The sequence below is a fragment of the Corylus avellana genome, chromosome ca11, assembly GCF_901000735.1.
Source record: "Corylus avellana chromosome ca11, CavTom2PMs-1.0".
Classification (NCBI taxonomy): domain Eukaryota; kingdom Viridiplantae; phylum Streptophyta; class Magnoliopsida; order Fagales; family Betulaceae; genus Corylus; species Corylus avellana.
Genome location: NC_081551.1, coordinates 16,073,777 through 16,092,648, shown reverse-complemented (window position 1 = coordinate 16,092,648; position 18,872 = coordinate 16,073,777). Strand labels below are relative to the sequence as shown.

General features: G+C 37.2%; 2 protein-coding genes across 5 annotated transcripts; both read right to left on the bottom strand.

The window, feature by feature from the left end:
* Positions 1 to 254: 254 nt before the first annotated feature.
* On the bottom strand, positions 255 to 14,325 carry LOC132166242 (uncharacterized). 4 transcript variants are annotated; one of them, XM_059577023.1, is made up of 17 exons: positions 14,020 to 14,325; positions 13,644 to 13,817; positions 13,499 to 13,550; positions 13,300 to 13,407; positions 12,546 to 12,630; positions 12,150 to 12,204; positions 11,581 to 11,745; positions 11,350 to 11,412; positions 10,358 to 10,438; positions 8,581 to 8,640; positions 8,197 to 8,295; positions 7,999 to 8,109; positions 3,818 to 3,889; positions 3,593 to 3,709; positions 1,913 to 2,062; positions 1,006 to 1,106; positions 255 to 709 (listed from the first exon to the last, which is right to left on the bottom strand). In XM_059577023.1, exons 1-17 carry the CDS (start codon positions 14,308 to 14,310, stop codon positions 382 to 384), a joined length of 2,112 nt encoding a protein of 703 aa, XP_059433006.1. In that variant the 5' UTR covers positions 14,311 to 14,325; the 3' UTR covers positions 255 to 381. The 4 variants fall into 4 exon arrangements, with proteins under 4 accessions (XP_059433006.1, XP_059433007.1, XP_059433004.1 ...); XM_059577024.1 differs by lacking the exon at positions 10,358 to 10,438; XM_059577021.1 differs by having other exon boundaries at positions 11,350 to 11,745; positions 14,020 to 14,222.
* Positions 14,326 to 15,942: 1,617 nt separating this feature from the next.
* LOC132166470 (glucan endo-1,3-beta-glucosidase 5) lies at positions 15,943 to 18,541 on the bottom strand. Its single transcript, XM_059577286.1, has 2 exons — positions 18,167 to 18,541; positions 15,943 to 17,193 (listed from the first exon to the last, which is right to left on the bottom strand). Exons 1-2 carry the CDS (start codon positions 18,517 to 18,519, stop codon positions 16,059 to 16,061), a joined length of 1,488 nt encoding a protein of 495 aa, XP_059433269.1. The 5' UTR covers positions 18,520 to 18,541; the 3' UTR covers positions 15,943 to 16,058.
* Between the last annotated feature and the right edge of the window lie 331 nt (positions 18,542 to 18,872).

Below are 18,872 nucleotides of genomic sequence, written 5' to 3'. Positions count from 1 at the left end.
GATATTCCTTGTGCCTTCCCAAGATGAAGATATCCTTCCCGTGATTTGCGACATGGACTTCGGCCTGCACTCTCAAAGTGGGCCAACCGGTCTTGCCTGTCGGGAGGCATTGGGTAATCAAGAACCATACCTTCCCGTTGTCTGGGGGTCTAGACATGTGAATTGGGTAGAGGGATATTGGTGCTTGGTTGGTGGTTGTGGTGGTCGGCTAGTGGCCAACAGTTTGGGCCAATAAAGGAGTGAAGATAATAGCGTCATTTGAAAATTTTTGCTCCACTAACATTGTCGACTAAAAAGAAACAAGAATTACAGTATATGTGTTTTTACAGAATTGACAATATGAAGTAGTTGATATATCATCCCCAGAATTGAGACCAGAATTTACAATACGTCGTCATCTTGTTGCGTGTAGAATGAACCGTCGTCGACAGGCAATGAGGGTGGGGTTCCAGGAGGAATGCAAGTGGCACCATTCTCACCAGCACATATGCACAAAGCCTCTGCATCCCTGAGGATTGGATCGAGGTCAATGTGACCACTCAACTCATTAATAAACTTCAAGAGTGTGTCGAAGTCCATCTGCTCCCCCATTATCTTATTTCGGTACCGCTTCAAGATAGCAACACATACATACAGGTGGAGGTGCTCTGACAAATAATGCGTCCATAATACCTCCCATAAACGCATTGTTTTCTCGTATTCAAATTCCCTACAAAAGTTATGATATTATATCAGACAAATTTGTAGCAATTCTAAAATATAAGTGACAATTGATTTTGCCAAAGGTAAAAATTGGATATAGTTTACAAGTGAAAGGTACAATTATTAATTAAGTGGCAATTTTAGGCATCAATGACAATCTAAAATTTGAAACATGTTAGGGTTACCTATCAAAAGAGAAGGAAAAAACAAAACAAACAAAAATGCAGACGTGTTAGCGTGTTAGCATATTATTTACTCTGCTGTAACAAAAGATTAAATAAATCAACCAGTAAAAGAGCTGACCTTTTGAATTGTATTAGAATCCAGCGAAAACAAAAGAAGTAATTCAGGCAGTCGTGCTGCTTAAAATAGTTATGCAATGGGCTGTCTAACAACTCCACCAACTGCCACAAGGAGAGTGAGAAATCATTAGGACTAAAACAAAGAATCAACTGTTATGCAAGCATTATCGTTTACAGCTGATGCACTAAATGTTCATACACACATCCAAAAATTGATTAATGACTTGAAATATAGTATTGAAGTTTGATTCCAACTTGGTGCACGTGTACAGTCACAGCTTACTATGTTGTTTCATTTTCAATAACAGCATGAAGATTTAACAAAAAAGCCCACCAACAAGAGAAATGCCTTCACATAATATATATAAGAACACATTTACTGAAGAACCAAACAGACTTCCAGTGACCACCTTAATTAAGTCATATAAGGCAATTAAAAGATCATATTATCAATTATACTTGGTGAACAACACCAGCTAGCATCCCCAAATGAAGTCTGTTAGAGGTTGTACCACAAATCTTTATTCTCAAAAACAATGGAACTCCTACGCCTAATGGCTTTCTTTCTTCATTTTCATTCAACCATTTTTTTTTTTTTTTTAATACTTTCTTTTACCAAGAAGAACTATTATCATAAGATTAAAAGGGCCAAAATGGTAATCATGAAACAAGACCATTAAGCAAAATCCTTAAATCCATTAAGCAAAAAGACTACTACAGCTAAAGCAAAATTTCATACCATTAAGTTACACTCTATTTCTAAAAAAAGAAAAGCACAACATATAAATTAAGAAACTAAGTGGAAATATAAATTAAGAAACTATATTTCTAAATGTGACCTCTACTAACACAACATGATATATCAACTAATTTCTTTCCGTACGTGTAAGAGAGAGAGAGAGACAGACCTTGGATATTGCAAAAAGTTGAGAATGCATGCCATTTTGGTCGCGATTGAAATTGGGTCCAAGGCGTTCCATCAATGCAACAAAACACCAAAATGATTCCGACTCATCCTCCATTATAAACAATATTGGGGACAGAAGATCGCTCATACCCTGTAGGAAAGAAGAAAGATGTATAATGTGCAGATATAAGTACCACAGCATATCCCCAACAATACACAAACAAGGGGAAGAAAAGCTTCTGTACATGCACTGGAATAAAACAACAGCAATGCAGGACCTAAAACAACTTCGACAGACCCAGAATGAAACATAGTCAGTTCAGCATATAGATAACTAACCATTAAGCATTCATAAACTTTATAACACCACCAAAAGTCAATCAACCATAATCTTGAGAACAATAATGTTTTCTGGAAGAAGAATTATAGAGTAAGCCCAAAAAAATAAAAAATAAAAAATAAAAAATAAAAGAATGATCGATGCTTGCAATACATATATTACTGGCTAACCAACGGTCCAAGAATGTTGAACTGACAAGAAATAGGTCTAACAATGTACATCACGATCATACATGCTAGCATCGACCCTCCTTCCCCCACATGGCCCAAAAATGTACGTGAACTCTAAAATTGGAGTTCCAAAACAAAAACAAATAGCAGCTCCCACGATTAGAACAAGGCTTTCAAACAAACACATTAGGCTCTGATATCATATTGAATAATCCTGAGACAACCCTCATGATGGCCAAAAGAAGGGTGATCAAATATCAAGTTGAATAGTCAATTATCCAAAAGCTTAAGTTAGTAGGAAATGTACCCAATAACTATCAAGCTCATACACCATACATATTTGTATGCATACATACAGTACATATATGTATAAATACATTCATTTACACATGCATAACAAAGTAAACAGCCAAATGCAGCCATCACTGCAACACAAGTTTCTATTCGTGTTGAGAACAAATAATTCAGCCTTAAAAGAAATCCATTGACAAGATCCTTGAAAAACATTAGAATCATGTATAAATTTTGGTTAAATGTCTGGAAAAAAAAGATCATTAATCGAAAAGTGTCTTGCTGTTTTCTGAAAATGCTATGTGAAGAAAAAAAATTCAACTCATCTTAATAGGGGACTTTTTTTTGGAGAAAAGAAAAATTTATATATACCATATATATGTAAAAGAAAATATATTCCTGAGATGGCTATTAAGTATGTTCCATCATGTTATAACCAAAAGTACTTTCTAGGATGTTAAAGGTGCTTTTATGCTATATTTTGTACAATAATATTTCACCTGTGAGGGGTATTGTAATGTGTATTTGATCGTTAAATGTTCAATATGTCAGAGTATATCTTATCTTTGTATTTACATGAACTGATTTATTAAAGACATGTCATTCAGTAGGCCATCCATGTTATCCAGCCCATGGGTCTCTACATAAATGGCTATCAGTACAAGCATGTAATGCACAGTCCTATATTTACATTCAAATAATAAGCAAAAAGCAAGAATGCACACTTTCTAAGATATTATTTATTTCCATTGCATTTAGAATGTTTTCCTAAGATTTACATCTGAGCCAACCAACCGATCACTGAAGCATCTACACAAAATCAAAATCAGACAACAAACCGAATGTCCAGTAGAATAAACTTTTCATGAGAAAGATTTACCTGACAATAACCAAGATCGAAGTTGTAGAATGAGTATGTTAGTAGAATATCACGTAATAGATTCACATTTGCATTATCATCCCCATCATAGAAGGAGAGCGATCTGTCAGTCCTTACCTTAAAAAACAGATAAAAAAAACAATTGTACTTAAAAGTTAATTTCTGAAATTTATCCAATGAATTCAATTTGTAAGTTCAGAAACAATGTGCTAGTTTTCTGCATACCACATCTTTCTCAATAAGGCCTTTTCTCTCCCTGAATTTTGTGAATCTTTTTGCCTGTTCCGGGGAGATACTCTGCAGAGGAAAATATGCATACATTCGTAAAGCCTTGGATAAATCATAATCAGGAGAAATATGAGAATTTTTGAATAAACTAACTGAAGCTTACTTTGGCAAGAGGCAAGAGAATTTTTCATCCTTATAAAGAATGCAGAGAACCACGAGGCAAGAGAAAAATTAAATATTCCATACTATACTTTTGGCCTTGCCTTGAAGAGATCCCAAAATGTGTTACAACTTACGTGCACACTGCTTGCAGCGTGCAATTTTCACACCAATATGATATCTAGTGGGTGCTCTACCAGGGTCTTGTGAACCAATTTACACAAAATTTTACACAAATTTAGACATGGTCATGACACTGTTTAGCCTATCAAACCAAAAGATCAAGATAATGACTCGAGCATTGGTAGTCCACACTTTTCAATGGTAGTAAAAATGGTCAAGCTGAAACAATGGACAAACTAGAAAATTCTAAGTATTTTTACAATTCTTTAAAGATGATTGCCTGTTTACTGTCCTAGCCTTGTCGCTTACTTATGGTGCAGGACATCCATGGTAATTCAACTTTCATGGCCAATCTTGTAAATGAATGGTGAAAAGTTATCTCCAGGCTCGCTTAAAAATATGTAGAAATTGATAGGCTAGGGTTTAGAGATAGGACTAGGGATATGTGGGCAGTTTTACTATAAACGCCCAAAGAAGCGGAGAGAGAGAGAGAGAGAGAGAGAGAGAGAGAGAGAGAGGCTAGCATACTACAACATTTAAAATACCTAGTTTTTCATGAAAGGACCAAACATATTGAGGCTGATTGTCATTTTATTTGAGATAAGATACTCGGTGGAGATAAACTTACATCATTCATGAAATCTGGAGACCAGTTAGCCCACATGTGGGACTTTTATCACTTCCAAGGCTCTCCAAGTTTCACTTTGGCCCACAAGCACAAGGCTTTGAAAACTGAATTAAGATGGAATGAGGTGTTTGGCAATGTAGGGAGGAAGAAAAAGATCCTTTTGGAAGATTTACGAGTTCTTGAAATCACTGAAGAAGAGAGGGCCTTAGGTGATAAGAAGAGATGAAGAAGGCAAAAGTGTTAAGTGAGGTAGAAAGTTCCTCTCTCATGAAGGAGGTGAGTTGAATGCAGAAATCTAGGGCCTTATGGTTAAGGGGGGTGACAAGCGCACGAAGTTCTTTTACATAATGGCCAACTCCAATAGAAGAAAGAATTCCATTGAGTCTTCTTTGTAGTTGATGTACAATTTCTACCGACCAGGTGGAGATTAGTGAGCACATTGTCCAGCTTTATAGAAATTTGTATACCAAGCAATTCAGTTGGCAGCCTATGTTGGACAGCCTTTCTTTTGACTCTATTGGTGAGGTTGAGACTAATTGGTTGGAAAAGAACTTGAGGAAGGGGGAGATTCGGAGGTAGTGAAAGCTATGAATGGTGACAAGGCATCAGGCCATGATGGTTACTCTATTGTGTTCTTCCAAGCTTGCTGGAATGTTTTAAAAGAAGACATCATGAAGGTCTTTCATGACTTCCATAATAGAGGTAAGTTTGAAAGGAGCCTAAATACTACATTCATTGCTCTCATTCCGAAGATTTATGGGCCTGATGATCTCAAGGATTTCCATCCAATTAGATTAGTGAGTGGCATTTATAAAATTATTGCTAAGGTTCTAGCTAACAAGCTAAAGATAGTTTTGGAGAAGATTATTTCTAAGTCTCATAATGCCTTCATCCGAGGAAGGCAGATCCTAGACTCTATTCTCATTGCTAATGAATTCCTTGATAGTAGAATAAAATATGGGTAGTCAGATGTGCTTTGAAAATTGGACTTAAAAAAGCTTATGATCATGTTAATTGGGATTTTTTATATTGTACATGCTAAGATGCAGTTTTGGGGGAAAATGGTGTACATGGATAGTTCATCGTATCTCTTTGGTGCGTTTTTCGGTTTTAGTGAACGGCACTTCCACTGTTTTTTTTAGTAGTTCCCGTAGCTTGAGACAAGGGGACCTGTCTTCTCTGTTATTTGTCATTGTGATGGATGCTTTGAGCAGGATGATTTCTGCTGCAGTGAGTGGGGGTTTGCTGTCTGGCTAGTCTGTGGGAAATGGGTTGGTGGGTTTGATTCTCTCATCTTCTGTTTGCGGATGACACTTTAATTGTCTGTGACACTTATATCACCTCCATCATTTGTGATGCTTGTTCTTATGTTTTAAAATTGTCTTGGGCTTGAAGATCAATTTGACTATGTTAGAATTGGTTCATGTAAGTTTGACTGATAATGTAGAAGGTTTGGCTAGTATCTTGGGTTGCAGGGTCACATCTTTGCCAATGAAGTACCTTGGTCTTCCTATGGGTGCTTCTCTTAAAGCCAAACCTCTTTGGAATAGCATTATTAAAAAGGTTGAACATCGTTTGGCTAGTAGGAAGCATTTGTACTTGTCCGAAAGGGGCAGGATTATTGCCTTAATCAAGAGCGCTATGTCTAACTTGCCTATAGCTTCTTCTTGTTGTTTCCCCTCCCAACTACCGTTGCCAATCGAATTGAGAAACTAGAATGGAATTTCTCGATGGGAGGTATGGGTGAAGTGGTCAAATTCCACCTAGTAAGCTAACCCAAGATTTGTTCTCCGATCACGGAGAAGGGTTTGGGGGTTCGCTATTTATTCAAAACCGAACCTTTCTAGGAAAGTGGTTATGGCATTACACAAATGAGAGAGAGGCTCTTTGGAGAAGGGTAGCGGCAGTTAAATATGGCAATCAGTGGGGTGGGTGGTGCTCTAATGAAGTCTTTGGATCTTATGGGGTGGGTCACTAGAAATTCATTAGGAGGGGTTGGGAGGAATTTTCTAGATTTACTAGATTCAAGTTGGGTGATAGTTCCAAGATAAGCTTTTGGCACGATGTGCGGTGTGGGGAACATCCCCTAAAGGCAGTGTTTCCTAAGTTGTATAGTATTGCTTGCCTTAGGGATGCTTTTGTAGCTAATCATCTTTAGTTCTCTAATGGCTCCTCAATGAAAAGTTAATTTCACTAGAGTGGCGCAAGATTGAGAATTGGAATTCTTTTCCTCGTTTTTCGATCAGTTGTAAAGGCAGCGTTTCCTAAGTTGTATAGCATTGCTTGCCTTAGGGATGATTCTGTAGCTAATCATCTTTAGTTCTCTAATGGCTCCTCAATGAAAAGTTAATTTCGTTAGAGTGGTGCATGATTGAGAATTGGAATTCTTTTCCTCGTTTTTCAATCAGTTGTATTCCGTTAAGATGAATCAGGATGGTGCTGAAAAGTTTTGTTGGAACCCCTCCAAGAAAGGGTTGTTTGATGTAAAATCACTCCATAATGTCTTAATACCTCATGCCGGCAATCCCTTCCCTTAAAGGTATATTTGGCATAGTAAGGCCCCTTTAAGAGTGGCTTTCTCCGTTTGGTCTGCTGCTTTAGGTAAGATCCTCATGTGGACAACTTAAGAAGGCGGAAAATAGTAGTAGTAGATTGGTGTTGCGCGTGTAAGAAGAATGGGAAAACCGTTGACCACCTCTTCATTGCAAAATAGCTAGTGCCTTATGGTATTCTATTTTCGGCTTTTTCAGCTTAGCATGGGTCATGCATCGTCGAGTGAGAGATCTCCTCGATTGTTGGAGAAGGAAGATAGGTAATTCTCAAAGCGAAGCTTTGTGGAACATGATTCCACTTTGTTTGATGTGGTGCATTTGGACAGAAAGAAATGATCAAAGCTTTGAAGACAACAAGAGGACAACGGTGGAGCTAAAGGCCTTGTTTTTCCATACCCCTTTTCAGTGGATACCTGCTTATGATTGTTTTCATGTTTCTAGTTTTCATGTCTTTTATTATTATTATTATTATTTTTATCTCTTTTCTTTTTCCAGTTATGTGTTTCTCTTGTATACTTCCTCTATGGTTGAGTGCGTCCTTTGGGTTTTAATGAACTCTATTTACTTAAAGAAAAACGTTGATGAAAAGGGTATCTTCACACAAGCATAATTACATCTATGCTCGCATGTGTGCTCATGATACATGCACATAGAAGTAAACTAGTCTTCATGGGGAGGAAGGATAGCAAGAAGTATAAGAGACTAGAATTACAAACCTGCCACTGGAACTTTATGGTCTCATACTCCGACTTTTTAATGGACCTAAGATATGTCCTCTCTGCATATGTTGAATCATAGGAATGGTATCCCAGCAAAAATGCCCATGCCTACATTATTGAGATTTCTAAGTGAGAACAAGATGCATATTCTAGTAAGCATAAAATCACACACCTCGCCTACTATAGTATATATACCTCTTTCCGTAATCCATGCTCGACTCCCCCATAAAATATTCTCTTTCTCAAAGCTTTTGAATCCAGGACTTTTCCTTCAGAATCCAAGAAGGTGAACCACTGCAAAACAATTAAACCTTAAATAGAGCAATATAATCACACTCCGTATGTCTAGAAGTACTTTTCTTTGGAAGAACAGAAATGGGATAAAAAGTCACTCAAAAAGTTCTTTGATGGCATGGTTCAGTTCGTCAATGATACAAATATATAAATAGTCTTGTAAAGAAGTGGAATCATTTTGACATAAAAATTCATAGTTTGTGATACAGTAGACATCTGCTTGATAGAAATATCATTTGCAATCTTCAAAGAGAACTTATATCTTCAATAAAGCCCAGCTCTTACCTCTTCAAAGCCCAAAGGTGGCTGCCGTGGTTTTCCCCATACTAGTGTCAATTTATCAACCTGCCAAAAAAAAGTGTTGATTTGGGATGCCAAAAAGGAAAGAAATTTTGTGCCATTGGGTAAAAATGGCACCTTGGAAGTTTGTTTTATCTACTAATTAAAATGAAAAGTGTATCTGTATTAAACAGTTAGCAATCACGTCCTACTGTACTCCCACCATTATGTTAATTATCACTAGCTATAGCACAAAGTAAGATATTTTTAAGATCCGTGTCAAGGCACTCATGGTATGTGTAATGATGGTAGTTTTTCTTTTTAAAGAAAACAGTTGTAGATTGATAACCCTATGACCATCTTAATCACAATCTTCTGTATTATACATGTACATGGATATATCGTATAGCAAGAATGCAAACAAAACATGTTTGGACAAGTCAGATAAGTTACATTTTTTTTTTTTTTTTTTTTTTTTTTTTTGATAATTGGGGTATCCAGGGCTTCACCCCGACTAAATTCTCGATACACCATGCAAAGTGCCCCCTCCACACGGGTCAGTTAAAGCTCAGGCTTTTATCCACAGGCATGGCCCTAAAGAATTGTTTGCACTCAAAGGAATCGAAACTTATACCTAATGCCTTATAAGGCACCAAGGCCAAGGTACTTACCACTCGAGCCAACCCATTGGGTTTAGCTAAGGTGCATCAGCTTATGGTTTCCTCTTCATTTAGCATTCACTAAATGAGTTCGTTTATGGTACGTCATTAATGTGTGAAGGAAATCCAGAAATCCAGAAACTTACGAAGCATATCACATTCATAAAAAAAAATGGTTAGATAAGAATAGCCAGAAACTATCAATTGTAAATTGTAAATAAAACAAACGGTAGATACAACTCATTTTAATGTGTGAAGGAAATCCAAAACTTACAGAGCCTATCACATTTTTCATACAAGGAAAAATAAATGGCTAGATAAAAGTCAGAATTGTCAATAGTTAACAAAACAAAGTGTTGAAAAACTACTCATCAACTCAACTTCAAAAATAAATAAAAACAATAATTGGAAGAATGGCTTTTATTGTAAATGAAAATAACTCACTGGCCATCAAGCACATGACAAGATTCTGCATTAAAAACATTCCAAGGTCACAGCTCCTAACCCCATCATTCATATGGCCAATAGAGGGCATTACTAAGCTATATATATAATAATCTATTTACCGAACACACTAACAGAAACCAGATTGTTTTGGGCTTGTAATTGAGTGGCAATGGGTGTATCTGCAGCCAAAGCTTGGAGGCTTGAAGCATTCAACTTAATCATCATTCAGCAACAGATTAGAAATTTGTTAGCATGCTAAAATTCAAAGAACAAGCATGCATGTCAATACATTATAGCCCAGTAGGAATATGTCCTAGGTCCATCATGAAAGCAACCAATTCAAGTGTAACAATTCAGTGCTTAGCACCTCAGCCTGTAAAATCTTTCCATCCTCTTCAGATATTCCAACTTGATGGATAAAGAATCGAGGATGATAGTTGGTCTGCTAGACTAATTTTTGTAAACGATGCAGCACTCATATGTAGAAAAGATAGTGAGCTAAGGCATTCAAAATTTAAACCGCAAAAAACCGCAGAATATAGCAAAAAGCTTACAAAAACATCAGTCTACAATGCAAACTAAAAGTCCTTGTGAACTAAGGACATTAAAAGGGAGGATTACTAAAAGGAAAAATAAAAACCCAGAAACTAAATTAAGCAGAAGGCTCCTTTTAATACCTCCTTACAATCGATTAGCTCAAAAGTTCCCAAATTGGTAGCAGCTTCTTCGACATGATTGTGTTTCATATAAGAAATATTCTGTTTAATAGGGATAGATGTCTGCATCAGATAGTCCTGGAATTGAATTCCAAATTCTTCCAACTAAAATAACACAGGAGCTTTCAGTCGAACCAAGAGAATAAAGCTCTGATTTGAACCATAATCTATTAACAACAGTACTTTGTAATGCTTAGGAGATACAGGCAAGAATTGCATCACTGAGATCCATCATAACAAAAGTTCCAAAAGTTATCTGGTAACCTAACAAGTAATCTCAAGCACTATTTCCCCTTTTTGCTTCCCTTCTCCGACCGATAGCTGGCTCAGTGCATGTCATGCCTCATTGAGAGCACAGAAATGCAAAGCATTCTAATATCTCTGATTGACTAATTTGTCTACAAAGTAGCCGAACAGTTTCTAAGAGGGCTGTTTAACCAAAAAACAAAGAAGGAAAGTGATAGAGAACACACACATGTACGCACATACACACTACATACTACACAAAAAGATGAAGAAACAGGAAAACATAAATGGTAGGATTTTTTTTTAAAAAAAAACCACAACCCATTATCAAAAACATAAAACACGCCAGCAAATAAAACAGAATTGGTAGGATAAAGCAATATGATGCACCTAAATTGCAATTGTAATACCATAGCATCTAGACAGAGTTCCACTTCAAAAAAAAAAAAAAAACCGAAAAAGAAGAAGAATACTAATCTGATGATAATGGTTTGTATACATATTATGCCTTATTTAAGACCCGCAGAATCAACATATCATAACATCTTCACAATTTGCACTGGAATTTATCAATATCTAAAGCTAGGATGTACTGATGTACTGACAGGGAATTTCATTGAGCACATTCAAAAACTCATAACATTCATGACATCAATTTTCCTTAAAAGGCCTTTTTTCACTAGAAAACAAATTTAACAAAAAGATACCTCCAAAGGATCTGAGGCTACAGGGCTTCCATCAGGAATTTTTTCTGTAACATTGGATGCTTTCTGCGAATTATCAAGGGGAGACTGGTTATGGTTTCTCCTTTCAATTGCACCATATTCATTACCGTGATTTTCACGGAACAGTTGTGAAGTTGTTTCTCGGGCAAATTTGGTCACAAGAGAGAACTTTTCCAAGACTTGAATTGAGAGATCTCGAGTAGGATCATGAACCTTTTGCCTTTGCTTCCCATTGTACAGAGAAGCACTGGAATTGCCAAATACCACATCAGTTCTCTCCTGGTTTTCATTTAAAGGGGACTCGCCAACTGAAATGGATGTAGATGGCTCACTAGCAACAGAAACAGCCATAGGCAGCTCCAAAGAAGACAAAGTTCTCTGTTTAAAACAATGAAAACATGATAAAACATAGCAGTTTTCTATTTCGCAGTCCATCATTAAAGAATAAAGAAATCAAGACAAAGTAAAATAAAATACAATGTAAACCATATACACTAGATCAGAATTAATATATATATAGGCCAGTTAGAGGATTATTTTATCTTGACCAAAATATGTATGTGCAAAATGAGTGAGCAAACCAAGTGTTTACACGTTAGCATAATCCTCCATTTAATTCTAAAGCAAGATATTGCAACAAAGAGAGAATTATTTTCCTGCGATAAAAATCTTTCATTCTCACATGCCGGCATCATTCCTAGAATATTATGCATCAACGAATGAATGAAAAGTAGTAGTAATTCTACCAACCAACCAAATGAGTAAATCAGTATAATGTGCACCTGGAGAGGATTTCCAAAATCATTCACAAGAAATACATTTGCATCTTCAGCAGACCTGGGTATTGATGAAAAGAAACTTAGAAATGGCAGAATATGCTGAAATTTGTAAAACACCACAACCACAAACTGGCCATAATAATAAAATTACATAATTTGTACTTATAAAAGTCCCTCTTCAATGTATACATCTTATTCCTCCTCATTTATATTCTTAACAGTTTCAAAGAAAAATTGGAAACCTCTTCATACATTACATCCTTAACGAGTATTTTGGATCAGATTGGGTCAAAGATTTTATTCTAAAAAGAAATTTCCATGCATAGCAAGAGACAGCCAGGTCTATATATAACATAAAACCAAAAATAATAGAAACACGGCATGTAAACAACAACCAACCTCACAAGAAAAACATGTTGCTTTATTGTACCAAGGAACTCTTTAACTCCTCCATTGTAGAAGTACAGAGGAGGAAAAGCAAGTCCTGCAAAAGACTTCCCATTAATACATTATAGAAATACATGACAGTAAATGGATCAGGTCACACAACATAGAAGAGAACAGTTTCTTTGAATTACAAAAGGATAAACCAGCCAAATAGAGGCACCTAGCAGGAAATCATAACTTAGCGATAAAATTCAACCAAAAATGGTGTGAAAATTGGATCTCACATAAATTGCGAAGAACTCAAGATCTAAAACATAGAACTATTAAAAAAGTTCAAAAAAACAAACATAAAAAATTCACCCAAAACAATTATCTAGATTTATTCATCCAAAAAAAAAATTATCTAGATTGTATACAGAGAAATGGAGCAATTTAAGGCTTCGGTGGCTGTTTCCAAGCATCCAATACACATATGTTATTTAAGATTCTTTGACATCAAAGACTTTAGAATTTCTTTCTCAGGTTAAACATTTCAAAATCATTAGCATATTTTGCACCACACGTCTTTCTGTTATGAGGATTATGTTCATACAGTGCACTGTACCTGAGAATCCATCATCATATCCACACTACTAATCCATAAATTAAAGTTTAGTATAAGTAGATCCAACACAACTTTCAGCATCATAAATTTCAGAGCTTCAAAACATTGTAGTCAGAATCATAAATATTTACCTGAAGACAAAATCATGTGCGAATCCTTTACCTGAAGACAAAACAATGATAATGTACTGCCACCCAAGCGCTGGGGTGTGCCGGCGAATGGACCGCACCTCCGTAAAAGGCACCGCCCTTATGGTATAAAGATTCCTATCTACATTAACAAGCCAAACAACAATAAATTTAACAATTATTTATAATCTCACGCACTAAACTCATTAAATTACAAATCCAAAGCCAACAACCTTTCTCAGACAGCTTCGCATTCGTGCTTTGCCCCTTGTATGGAATCCACGTCTAGAAATTACATACACACAGAGAAAAAGCAACTCAAAGATCAATAAAACCGAGGCACTCTACTAAAACACATATAAAACAAGTAGTAATTACCATAAAGAGAGAAGAAGCTTGCTTGATCAACTTCAATCGCCCACTGATCCTCTCGGAAGCGAACTGCGTCGGATGAATGGTCACATTATCCTTCAGATAAACGATTTCCGCACCGTCCGGTTCGCTCGACGAACTCCGCTTGATACCATCGCTTCGCATCATGCTTGCCGACGCCTGAAACCGAATTGAACAAGCAAAACCCAAAATCAAACTCAAGGATTACGCATTACGAATTACTCCCCGTTAGATTAATCAGCTAATGTCCAGGATTCAGTTTTTGCAAAAATTGCAACAAAAATCCCCGATTGACCGTAATTCCGATTAAAACAAATTGGTAAAAAGTAATCGAAGGGCTTGGTGATTAGGAAATGCTTACTTGTAGCTGTGACGCAGCGTAATCCGCGTCGTCGGACAAATCGTGCAGCTCAGTTTCTTGCATGGCTAAGGATTCGTGCACCGAGAGAGAGAGAGAGAGAGGCTTTTTCTTCGACACGAAGGCAGGGCTGGGTTGCGACTTGCGAGGGAGTAGAGATGAAAGAGAAGGGGTAAGGGTGGGACCGGGAAGGCAAAGAAGAGCTGGGCAGTTTCGGGTGGTTACGCTATCTCGTGTATATATTCGATGGATTTTAAGGGATCTGAACCGTCCGTACTTTGGTATTCCATACATATTGACGGTTAAGATTCGTGGTATTACTGAGTGCTCAAGAAAACTCCAGATGATGCGACCCTAGTTTGGATCCAGCAAGCCCTCTATGGTCCACTGTGTTAGATTGTTTAAATACGACGAAAGTGATGTGGGACCCATTAAAACTTGAGGAAGTGGGTTTTCATTTTTGCTATTTTTGTTTTAAGTTGTTTGAAGTTTATGATAAATAATAGATATTTCTTTTTTATTTCATTAATCACACTTCTAGCAAAAAGCTAGAAACCTCACCACACCGACAAACAAAATCTCCCCCAAATACAAAGGAAAACAATCAATGAAAGATGTCTAAATCAAGCCCCCAATTATAACAAAGCTCAATCTATACATCCTTCAAAATTCGCTCTTCATATCTTGAGGAGCTACCATGTCTAGCTAATAGAATTTCTTTGCCACCATAAATGTTACATGGCAGCACTCAAGCAAAGCTTACACAAACTAGCCAAGAGGTTGTTTTCCTCCGATGTAGGATTCCGCAGCTCACAATATCGGTCCAAACAACATGGGCAGCCCGGTTGAAGAGTTTGAGGAATTCACAATCGATAACTTCGACAGAAAAATCAGGGTTAGGTCGCATTTGACCCGAGAGGTAAAGGAAGAATTGCTGGCCTTTTTCCAGGACAATAGAGATATCTTTGCCTTGAGCTATGAAGATATGCTGGAAATAGATCCCTCAGTGATGGTCCACAAGTTGAGCGCGGACCCAAAACCACCGCCCAGTAAAGGAGAAGAGAATGAATTTTGCCCCTGAGCGAAACCAAGTACCTACATGTAAAGAACCTTCTACTTATTTATGTATTTACGGAGTATAGAGATGCATGATATTGAATGGATAGAATAGATGAGAGGATTATAGAGAGGGATAATGACATGGATGAATTGGACGAATCCGAGGGTACATATATATTATTGAGTCTTCAGAGATTACAAACAAGCCAAATGGATCTTTCTTAATTTTCTTCAGTTATGCTGACTGCCTTATATACATTTACAATCAGCCTAACAACCCTTCTAACCATCTAACAGTATTATAACAGGCTTAGCTCATATTTTAGCTAGAAGCCCAACCACTAAGAGCATTAACATTTGGCTCAACAAATATGATAATACATTACTACATACCACATTATTTATATATATATATATATATATATATATATATATTAACCGTAACTGCCTAGGCGATTAACAATTTTTTCTAACTAGTAGTTAGGCAGTTAACAGTTTTTTTTTAACTACCTTTAAAAACTATTAGTAGTTAGTACAGGTAGCGTACCCACAAATAGTAGATTCCGATTACAAACCGCAAACCCCCGACAGAAGATTCGACTGTTTATACCTATACGCTGATTGCATTAATTAAATTATCATTGTCGTCATAGTTATTTCCCATTTCTCACACTACCTTCCACTAGATATTATTTCATGTTTATGATTTGGGTGCACCAAAGCTGGTGATCTCTTTGTAAAATTGTAAGTAATGATAAGATTAAACAAGGGCATCTTTTGTATTGGGTGAGAGTACATGCATTCTGCTTGTACAAGACATGCTTGGCAACTTACAAAAAAAAAACATGAAATTACCATATTCTTTACAAGTTTGACAGAAATGAAATGAATCCACAGAATCGTGTTGGTATTTGTTCAACAAGAAACAAGGAATGATGGATGCTTTTATCAAACAATGAATCAAATGTATATGATTTTCTTGATCACGAGGATCCACAAATGATTAATATGATCCCAAGAACCCACACGAGCGGTAGTGAATTTTGGTTTCTTCCAACAGCCGGTGAAGGGGTAGGAGCCGGCAGCTCGTGCTTCCCCGTCAGGTCGATCATGATCTCGAACCGGCACGTATCCCGAGAAGGATCTGTTTTCGTAGTAACTGATAAACCGGAAAAATTGCATGCACCTTTTCTCTGATCCATGGTCTGGTAGTACATGTTAAAAGCATAAGAAGCATTGCTCCCCGCATCCAACCTCCCGCAGCTGGATCCATATCCAAGACTTGTGCAATCAGCATAACTACATGCGTAATTTATGTTCTGCGCCAAATTGGGGTCTGAAATAGTTGCCTGAGGTGACATCACACACCACTCCCTCGCCAAATACTTGACTCCTTTTGCTGCAACAAGGCTTCGTCCGTTTCCCATATCCAATGAGTATTTGATGCTTCCATCGTAAGAGAAGATTCCCCAATGGCGCTCGAAATTCCCCGGGTCGATGCTCTTGGCATCCTCATCTGTGAGGGCAAAGAGGTAAATGTCAGGCGGAGTAGGCCGCTTTGGGGTGCCTTGGCCTTGAATTATGCGATTCAATAGGCCTTGATTGAATCTCCGTGCGTACTCTGTATTAGCGTTGGTGTCGCCGTCCGTCGGCCATCCGACCTCGCCGATGATGACGGGCAATGACGAGAAACCATTCTTTTCAAGAGCTGCAATGAGGGTGTCGAAGTTTGCGTCCAAGACGTTGGTGTAAGAGATGGAGCCATCGACGATTGGAGCGGCGGTGCCATTGAAGAAGGCGTAGTCTATGGGGAAATGGGGGTCGGCGTAGAGGCTGAGGAATGGGTAGATGTTGATGGTGAGCGGACCGCCATTGTCGCTGAGGAACTTGACGATGGACATCATGAGAGCGTGGATATCGGACCGGAAGTCGCCGCCGGAGGGGAGACTAGTGTCGGTCTGGTACACGTCAGCGTTTATTGGGACGGTTACCTTCACTTGTCGGCCTAAGCCGGCTTTTATAAGAGCTGCTTGGATATTTTTAAGCGCCGGAAATAAGGTTTGCGTGAAAGTGTCTTTGTAAGTCTTGAGGAAAGGTTCATTACCCACGGCTACATATCTGCGTATTCCATGTACAAATATATATATATACATGTCAAAAGTAAGGTTCAATAATACAATCAATTGATATTTAATAGATGCATGCTAAGCAATTAATAGTGTATTATATTCTAAATAATAATAATAATAATAATAATAATAATAGTGTATTACGTTATTACATTGTTTCGAGATTAAAAATAACTAATAACATGAGACAAAGGCCATCTTGAATTTGAAAATTTTAGCCTCCAAACTAATAGCTGTATTTTAAAGAGCCCCACGATATTCAAGAGATGTTAAAGTAACTCATCAAACTATCAAAGTGTGTCAAAAATGCCACGTCTTTTTTTATATTCTTATAATACCCTTATTCCTTTAAAATTAATAAAATTAAAAACTAAAAAATTAATTTTCCAAAAAAAAAAAAAAAAAGAAAGGGTTGGCTGCGAGTTGAGCCAACCACATGCATGGTTTGATTTTGCATATATCCATATTTTTTATACCGTACGAGTAATTTGTAATTTAAGACAATTATAGTGATTTTGCATCTATCCATATTTTTTATACCATACGAGTTGAGCCAACCACTAATTTTTTATTTATTCCAAAAAATATATTTTGTATTTATTCGCCCTTTAGTTTTTTTTTTTCTTTTATGTTTAAAAAATAGTTTAGTTTATTTTTTATTTAGTTTTTAAAAGAATAGGGGTATTGTCCTCAAGGGTAGCTCAATCGACTAGAGACCACGCCTCATGAAGCGGAGGTCACTAGTTTGAATCCCTCCTCCCCCCTCTTGTGTTTGGACATGTCAAAAAAAAAAAAAAAAAAAAGAATTCGGGTATTATAGGAATATAAAAAAAAAAAGTGATATTTTTTATACATTTTGATAGTTTGAACGGCTTCTTTAGTACATTTTGAACATTAGTGCTTAATTATTAGTGTTGGAAATGAAAATATGGAATTTGAATGTAGGACACGTACTTAATTACCTTATATCAGTCCCATATTTTGATATGAAAGACGAGACATTTTTGGTTACCCAATTCTCGGCAACTCCGACGCTGCTTGCAAGGGGAGCTAAGAACTCGTTGGGTATCCCAAGCATAACCTGGATACCCGATTTCCCAAGAGCTTTGAGTGCCCCTGGATCCGCTTCAAAGAGCTTCACTTTGCTGAATCCGTTGTCTTTTAGGAGCTTGACCACTATGGTCGGTGGGAGTGGGTGCGTTGAACGCGTTCCCCAGTTGCAAGCCAGGCCGCCTGCAGCTACCACCCCATTTGCTAAACCTTGCAGGATAATGCACAGCAACAAGAACCACACCGCCAAGTAGCCGTAACCCATGTTTTGTCCACCCTGAATCTCTATCTCCACCTTTTTTGGGGTTTTCTTTTGGGGCCTCTCATATCAAGTGTATATGAAGTAGCATTTGGAAGAACCAAATTACCAAAGGTGCACATATTTCCTTTTTCGAAAAGAAAAGTAAGGAATTAGATTCTGGATTCCAAGACCAAACCCATTTGCATAGCCAATCACCTTAATTTTTTTATGGACTTATAGAGAGAACAATGTATCAAAGAAAGGAATTGAGTTAACTTGTTGATCATTCTGTGCTTGCTGTATTCCTTGGACTTAAAAACTCGTAGAAAAGGAATGCATATTTCTCCAACTATTTATCTTTCTTCCCTTGATAAAGT

Excerpts from the sequence above, each read along its gene's own strand:
- LOC132166242 (XM_059577023.1), bottom strand. The coding sequence starts at position 14,310 with ATGTATGGAATACCAAAGTACGGACGGTTCAGATCCCTTAAAATCCAT. Across the intron at positions 12,205-12,545 it reads CAACATGTTTTTCTTGTGAG|GTCTGCTGAAGATGCAAATG; the intron begins GTTGGTTGTTGT and ends ATCAATACCCAG. Across the intron at positions 3,710-3,817 it reads GCCTTATTGAGAAAGATGTG|GTAAGGACTGACAGATCGCT; the intron begins GTATGCAGAAAA and ends CTGTTTTTTAAG.
- LOC132166470 (XM_059577286.1), bottom strand. The coding sequence starts at position 18,519 with ATGGGTTACGGCTACTTGGCGGTGTGGTTCTTGTTGCTGTGCATTATC. Across the intron at positions 17,194-18,166 it reads AAATATGGGACTGATATAAG|ATATGTAGCCGTGGGTAATG; the intron begins GTAATTAAGTAC and ends TGGAATACGCAG.